Source organism: Anser cygnoides, chromosome 22 (assembly GCF_040182565.1).
Source record: "Anser cygnoides isolate HZ-2024a breed goose chromosome 22, Taihu_goose_T2T_genome, whole genome shotgun sequence".
NCBI lineage: Eukaryota > Metazoa > Chordata > Aves > Anseriformes > Anatidae > Anser > Anser cygnoides.
The window spans coordinates 4,219,349-4,227,517 of NC_089894.1; the positions used below are offsets into that span (position 1 = coordinate 4,219,349).

The following is an 8,169-nucleotide window of genomic DNA, read 5'->3' on the forward strand; positions in this document are numbered from 1 at the left end:
AGATCAAGGGACTGTGTCTAGGTGGAGACGTCATGAGTCAAGGACTGGTGTCCATTGGCTGTGGAGGAACCAGGGATGTCTTCCTCAGCTTCAAGACACAGTGCCTGAAAGATGAATTGCTGCAGTGTGCCCCACCCTCCAACGCCTAGAGGAGTGAGGCATTGGCCACAACTAATTCCCAGTAAGGAATGGCTTTCTCATTTAGCCATCTCTATGCAGATGGAAAGACCAGACCAAGACACACTCACAGTTGCTGCAAATGTTTATTGAATCTCAGGAGGGAAATGAGGTGACTCCAAGAAGAGGCCCTGGGAGTGGAGAGCAGGAGGAACAGACAAAAGTTTTTCAGCTTCTCCTACAGCACAGTTCCCACAGGGCATCCATCTACCTGGCCCACAAATGGAGAGAGACTTGCAGGTCACACCAGGCTGGTTTCTGGGGCCCTCAGAGAAAGCAGAGGGCAACAAAGAAAAGAGAGAAAAAGAGTGAGTAAGTGGAAAACAGGAAAGGTAGACATTGTCTATGTTGTCAGAGAAGCCAGGCTGGCCCCTGCCTGTCTGTCATTACAGGACAAGCCAGAGATGGTCAGCTCCTCTTAATACAACAACACAAAGTTTGTTCTTCTGTCCATTTTTGTCCAGCAGCATATTCTGAGTTCCTGGGGTCCTGGTCTGGGGCACTGTCTGGCATCTTTAGCAGGGGCGGCACCTGCTGCCACAGTAGCGGCTGGTAATACAGGAGAGGTCACAGCATCCAGAGTTGATGGGGACTCCATCACAGCTGAGGATGCTGCCAACGGCAGCAGAGGTAGAGGATCCCACAGCAGTGTTCTGCGGGAAGGAGCTGAGGATGGGGCCGGGCAGGGTCACCACCACAGGGGAGGGCTGGATGACGATAGTGGAGTTCTGGCACTGCCTGACGCAGGGCTCGTTGCAGCTGCTGGCCAGCGGGGTCGGGCCGCAGGGCTGGCACGGCTGGCACGGCTGGCACTTGTCATAGCAGGACATGTCTGGGGGCAGAAGGTGCACCTGGGAGAGAGGACAGGGAGGAAGAAGAACATGGGGATGAATGAGGAAAAGCATGTCACCACACCCTGACGGAACCAAGGCACAGGCAGTGCTGAGAGCTGGAGGCTCTGCATGGATGTGCCAGCGCTTCTTGGCCTCATCCTGCCAGGGCCCAAAAAGAACCACCAGAGCCTATCTGGCTACAACCTAGACCCTAGCACAGGAGCCATCATAGTAAAGGCTCAGCCTTCCTCCATGACAAACCTTCTACCCCTTGACTCTCCCACAACCAACAGCCCCAAGATTTGGCATGGAACACAGCTGATAGCAGCTGAGAGGTCCATGGAGCTGAGGTCTGCTTTTGGAGGATGATGGGAACGAGAAGGGGCTTCACACTCACCTGCTGAGTCTTCACGAGAAGAAGGCCAGAGAAGTGGATGAGAGAGCATGGAGATGGGCTGGCTTTTATAGTGGACCTTAGCTGCCCCATGTCCAGAGGCATCCCTTGAAGCAGGGACTGTTTTCTGACAAGCTCCTCTTGAATGCAAAACATCCCACCTAATGATATGGGCTGTGTGTTGCCTTCCTGTGATGCTGTTTTTCATTTCCTGCTTTATGCTGTGCTTTTGCCCCAGAGAAGGCAACTTCTGAGTGGCAGGTAGGGAGGCCCAAGTATTTCCAGGCAACACACGTCAGTGTGGGCAGAAGAGTCACGTGCTGGAAGAGTCCAGTAAAGGCAAATGATGGTAGCCTGGATGACTCTTTAGGGGTATTTTGGGGCCCTTTTGGCCAGAGGTGTCCCAGCTCCTGCCTGTGACCCTACCCTACCTAAAACTGCCCCTGTGCAGAACCTGCTGGCAATTTTGCCTCCTCCTGCTCTGACCCAGGGATGTCTGTATGGGGGGAGAGTTTGCGCGGGGCCTTTCTGGATCTCAAAAGAAAGGCCCAACAGGAAATCGTGTCTGTTTTTGTACGATAGATTAAGAAGAGGAATATAGACAGTGAGTAAATCTTTCAGGTGCTGGAACCCTGCTTTTGTGCAGCATCAGACAGAGCCAGATGCGTTTTCCCAAGACACACAGTGCAGATACTGTCCATAGCGAATTCCTTCTTCACTCCCATACCATTGTGCCTGCCATTTTTATTTAAAAAATAAAAAATAAAATAATCATACATCTTCTCCATACCTGGTGGAAGCTTATTTCTGCATGACACCCACCGCTGATCAGTAGGGGCACTCCAGCACTTTCCCTTACCACTGCTACTCACACTAACAAATGGGATTCTTAAGCTCTAAGTGCAAGGCCCAAGAAAGCTGACATGTCTTCCCAAGAGCCCTGGCTCTAGTGACTTCTGCAAGACTCCCAGTCCACGTCCCCTCTCTGCGCAGTCACTCTGGGTACCACATCAAAGAGTGTACTTCACCCAGATGCTGCCCAGAAACTCTGCTCGGGTTGTTCCCAGGGGGGCCTCAGCTGAGTGCACACTGTGTCATGTTCAAGCACATGTTCCTCTCTTGTGGGAACTTGCCTCTACTGCGGCTGCCTGGGACAGAGTTAACATTCCCCACAGCAGCCACTTGAGTGTTGTGCTCTGCACTTGGAGTTAGAACAGCACTGCCATCTAACCAATTTTGAGGCTATAGTGGAGCAGTGCTGGCACAGCATCAAGACTCTCTCCAAGCACCCCATAGCCAGGAGACAGGAGGTGGGCAAAAGGTGGGGAGGAGACATCACCAGGGCAGCTGACCTAAACCGTCCAAAAGGCTATTCCACACTGGATGATGTCACATTCAGCAGTAAAGTTGTGAAAGGGGAAGGAAAAGAGGGGGCTCTAATGTTCCTCAAAAGGATGGCATTAGCTTTATGTACAGGGAGAAAGGCTGAGAAATCCTGCCCTCTTCGAGAAGGCCCAGCCCTGCATGGATCTGCCGCCAGTGTGCTGTCAGTGGAGTCTGGGGTGGGACAGAGGTCCCCCATGGGGAAACCAATGCCACACATACTTTTTGACTCATAGGCCTGGTGCTGAGTCATGCAGGGGCTGAAACCTTGCACAGAAGTGGCATTGAATCAGAGGAACATGGGTCCTGGTTTTGCTGTGCTTTGGGAGGAAGGACAGACCCTGTGAGCATCACGGGGAAAGCCAAACAGACATTTGTATTGTCTACTTCCACTTCACTGGAAGATGCAAAGGAGATGAAGCTGGACTCCTGAGATGAAGCGTACTTAGACTGGGGCCACTAGGTGCAAGTTCAGAAATGCTTTGTTCTAGTTAGATATATGGAAGAAATATTTACCCTGAAGGTGGTTGAGTCCTGGAGCAGATTGCCAAGGACCTTCATCCTTGGAAGACTTCAGACTTTGCCTGGACTTGATCCTGAGCAACCTGATCTGATGAGATCTGCTCTGAACACAGGGTTGGACTATGTGGGTGCTGGAGGTGCAGCCTGTGATCATCTGGAGGGTTTTTCAGACAGCCTCTAGTTGGGACTGCTCAGGAAGCATGGGGCAACATGCACAGTCACCACGTCTCAGCCTTGGTGGGATGCTGTTCCTAGATCACTATTTCTGTTAAATCCCAGTGTGACCCTTGATCTCATACCGATATCACTCATGACATCAAAAGCGGGTGGAGAGAACAGCACAAACGCACACTGCTGCTCATGTAGAAAGATGCATGAACTCATGGGTGCACACACAGGCACTCTTAGATGCATCCTGAAGTATACTCAGGCACACACACACGGAGATAGGTGTACACACACAGCGAAGAGACCAAAGGCTGCTCTCCTGAGGTCCAGGGTTGTGATCTTACCTTCTACTGTCTCTGCAAGAACATTCTGGCTTGCTGATGCCCTGCTGTGTTGTTCGTCCAGGAGATATCGAGTGGTGGAAGACAATAAATCCTGAACAGCAACTCCATCTCCTCCTTCCTCCTGCTGCCGCTGTCATCCCATAGGGGTGGGGGAAGGCCTACAGAGTGCTTTCTTTTGTTGCTGCTGGGTTTGTCTGAGAGCTGAGAGCTGCTGCTCTTCATCCTGGTCTCAGACATCTACCTCTTGATCCAGAGTGGGAATACACCAGTGATGGTGATGGTGGTGCCTAACCAGCACTTGCACCCTCCCATGTAGTTTGTCTTTGGCAACTGCTCCTTTCACTGACATGTGCCATGTCTTGGTCAGGATGCCACTTATGGTTTTAGATGCTTTCTCTGCAGAGAGGGCTATTTACTTCTCTAGCTGTGTGGTCTGGCTCTTCGTCACCCACTAGTGAGCCTAAACTGGGATCTCCTCTTCACACTAATGGCCTACAACTGATCTGTGGCCATCTGCCATCCACTGCAGTACTCCAGTGCCATGGGAGGGAAGGTGTGTGCCTGTCTGGTGGGAGGCCTTTGGGCTGAGCTCCTGCTGTCCTCCTTGGCACAAGTGGCACACCCTTTTGTTTGCCCTGCACTGGCCCTACACAGTCACTGGCAGCTTCTTCTGGGACTTGCTACCCATCACACAGCTAGCCTCTGCTGAGAGCTTCTGGACTGGTGTGCTCCTTGAATACAATAGCACCACTAGTTTTCCTGTCCTCCTTGAGCTCCTGCAGGGTGCTCCAGGTGTCCCTCTGGACATAGACCTACGAGGAGACACAAGACACTGTTCACTCATTCTCACTTGGCTGCAGTTGTGTCATTCCTGGGGTCATATTCCCTCCTCTACACCACCCCGTTGTCAACATCTCCCTGAACATAACTGGCGCCCAACTTCTCCAGTGTTGTGATGCTCCTGCTTCATGACAGACAATGAGGGAGGCAGTGAGGAGATCAAACCCCGAGGCATTGCACCTTTTGTGGGGGGTACATGGCGCTGTAGCCATGTTTATGCCAGCGAGGTTCTAAGATTGGGGACCATGTCAATTGGGATGCTAAGAAAAGGGGAGGCAAGAAACAGGCATACAGAGACCGAGACCAGAGAAAACAAACATGGAGACAATGACAAGAGACAAACCTCACCATTCACACCAGTTGTTGGCCTATCAAGAAGCCACAGGTGCCACTACGAGGAAGATCAACCTGGGCTTTGCAACTGTTACAGCTGTGGGCCAGGACATAGGCTGGGATGGGTGCAGGACAGACCTATACAACCCCATGAGGGGACATGCAGGGCAAGGGGAGCCAGGAGGAGCACATGAGGGGAGGCAGAGCAAGGTGGAAAAGGAGCCACTCCACGTGCTTGTGTGGCTGGGCCCTGCACCTGAGCACTGCTGTCTGGCCTGTCCTCTTCTGGAATCTTTCCTTACCTCTGCGGAATCTCGCTCTGTCCCATGTGCATGTGTGCTGCAAGGAGAAAGTGCCAGCTGCTGGTGGAGCAGCAGGAGTGGATTTGGCACCAGCTGCTGGAGTCAGACTGGGGGTGAGGCCACCCCTGGTCTGTGCTGTCAGCTGCTGGAGCCAAGGGGGTCCCCGTGTAGCCACTGGAGCAGGGTAAGGGGGTCTCAGCCTCCAGACAAATGTGTCAGCAATGGTTTGGGCCCCCAAAACCAGTTACTGCCAGTACCATCCTGGGTGCATCTTCCCCAAATGGGGCACGTGCACATCCCTGTCTGTGTGTCCTGCAGAAACGTGCTCAATTTCCATAACAGTGGAGCCTGCAAAGGGGAAAGCGGCAGCTGCACCTCTTGGCCTGGGCTGAAACACTCCACTGCTGACACCAGCTCCATGTACTGTAACAGCTGACGAGGCCCCGGGCCTCGGTGTGCTGTCGGGGTGACATGTCCCCGGGTACCAGCATACGACTCGTTCCTGCTGCCGGCTTTCCGCAGCTGCGGCGGCGCCAAGCACAGCTGCGGAACTAGCGATCCGCACCAACGTCCTCCCCGGCCCGGCCCACTGCCGTCTGTTCACCCCTCCTGCTGGGGACGCTGCAGACGGGCGGCTGTTTTCTCCGCTCCTTCTCCCCCTCCCCCTCCCTTCCCCTCCCCTCTCCTCTCCCTTGCAAAAGGAGCTGCCTCAGCCTTTCCCCGCACTCGCCTCCGCGTCCCGGGCTGGGCTGCAGGACGGGCAGAGCCCCGCTGGCAGCAGCCCAAGCCCTGCCCGCCCCCAGGCGCCCAGCACTCGCAGCCCGGGCCAGCCCCCGAGCGGCCCCGGGGCGGAGCTGGCGGCGCCGGGCGGCGGCGGCGGGGAGGAGGCGCCGCGGGCGGAGCAGAGCCGGGGCTGGCGGGGGCAGCGCGGCGCGGGCGGCGGAGCGGCGGGATGCGGCAGGGCCGGGCCGCAGGGCTGGCGGGGCTGGCCGCGGTGCTCCTGGGTGCGCGGGGCTGCCGGCGGCGGGGCCGGGACGGGGGCTGCGGGGGGCCGGGGCTGCCCTCGCTGCTGGCCCGCCGGCTTCTCACGGACCTCGCTCCCCTCTGTCCTCCCTCTGCAGCCGTCCCGTCTGCCTCCAGCGAGCTCAGCCGGCCGTTCCCTCCCACCTTGCCTTGCTCCCTGCCTTCCTCCTCTCCTTTCGGCACACCCCCACTCGTTCCTGCCTGCTTCCCTTCTCCTCCTGGCTCGGCTCGGACCCTCCTTCCAAACAGCCCTGCTCCGACCTGGTCCCCAAATAACCATTCCCGGAGAAATGTCTTTGTATGCTTTCTTCTGAGAAAATGCTCCCATCAGCTGTCAGCCGTTTTTTTCTCTCCTCTCCCCTTGCATGATATTTTGGTGGCAGCAAAGCCATTTTCTGAGTTTTCTCCTCCTTTTCTTCTTGGCAGTGGCTACAGGCAGAGCCCAGGTGCAGCAGGAGCCACGGGCAGAGACCACCGAGGGCACCGGCATCAACATCACCTGCTCACACCCCAACATCCAGTCAAACGAGGACATCTATTGGTACCGTCAGTTCCCGGTCGGAGGACCCGCACTCCTCGTGTGGGCTTATAGTGGGTCCCAAGATGTGACGGACCCGGCAGGGCGGCTATCGGTGGCAGCAGACCGCCGGTCCAGCGCCCTGTGGCTCGCCCAGCCCCGGCTTCGGGACGCGGCGGTGTATTACTGCGCCCTGAGAGCCACGGGGAGAGGAGCCGGGGCTGCGGCCGGGCAGGAACCGTGGCGGGCGGGGCCGGGCGTGTGTGGCGGGGGCGAGGCAGGGGCACAGCCCCCAGGGGGCGCTGCCGCTCCGCCCGCCGGGGCCGCCTTACCGCTCGCAGCCGCGGGGGTTCTCCCGCGCGCCAGGCCCTTGCCCGGCGCGGCTGAGGCCCTTTAATTCTTCCGGGTCGGACCCAGCTGGGTGTGAGGGGTCAGGACGGCACAACCGGCAACGCGGATGTCAGGCAAGGGAAGGGGCACACCTGACTGCATGAGCTGTGTGTAGCACCAGAGAGACCTCCACATAGTTCTGCACCCACTGCTTCTTTCAAGTCACTAACACATTGCAGCGAGAGGCCTGCAAATTGACAGGTGTTGAAAATCGGCACGGGGATCAGAGCTTATCTTCAGTGTGCTCCCAGACATGCAGAGCTTCCTTCCCTATCCTTCTGCCCTTCCCTTCTCCCCTCTGTACTCCCCTTGCTGGAGAAAGTCTTCATCCTGACAGCCAGCTGTATGCTTGCAAGTTTCTTTCCTTGATGCCTGCGTCTGATGCCTGTGTCTGCTCTACCACCTCCTCCATTCCCTGCCTGCACCTGCCTGCTCCACTGTCTCTGGCCCCAAAGCCCTCTTGGGACACCCGAAGGCTCCGGCTCTCAGGGACGCCTGAAGGAACAACCCTGCATGCACTGCAGACTGCCACTGTCCCTGCCAAGCCTTCCAGGCTGTGTCAGGTTCCTGCCAACAGATGACCAAATAGACCGCAAGGAACCACTGACTGGAATGTTTTGCTTCTTTGCTTCACGATCCCTGAGAGCTCATCTTCCATACCAGAAGCCATTTTTGCAGAAGTTCTTCTGTGAATAAAAACAACACAATAACGCCATCACCACCAAACTGTTCTCCTTCCTTCAGACCCAATCTCAGCTCCTTCATGGCCACTTTGATCCAATTTTGTCCTTTCTTCACCTTTAGCTTTGGGAAATCTTTTTGTTCTATGGGTGCCCTTCTTCTTCCCTGGCGTTTCCCCCACTGCTACAGGGTGTCTCCCAAGTCCTGTGCCTCTTCCTCTCAGCCTCTGTCCTCTTCTTGATGAGGATGTTGAGTTATTTTT

At 55.9% G+C, this 8,169-nt stretch overlaps 1 protein-coding gene across 1 annotated transcript; it reads right to left on the reverse strand.

Moving 5' to 3' along the window:
- Window positions 1–244: 244 nt before the first annotated feature.
- Window positions 245–1,531, reverse strand: LOC136786760 (feather keratin Cos1-2-like). Its single transcript, XM_066981570.1, has 2 exons — window positions 1,408–1,531; window positions 245–1,028 (listed from the first exon to the last, which is right to left on the reverse strand). The coding sequence occupies exons 1-2, from the start codon at window positions 1,507–1,509 to the stop codon at window positions 693–695; spliced, it is 438 nt and encodes a 145-aa protein (XP_066837671.1). The 5' UTR covers window positions 1,510–1,531; the 3' UTR covers window positions 245–692.
- Window positions 1,532–8,169: the final 6,638 nt, after the last annotated feature.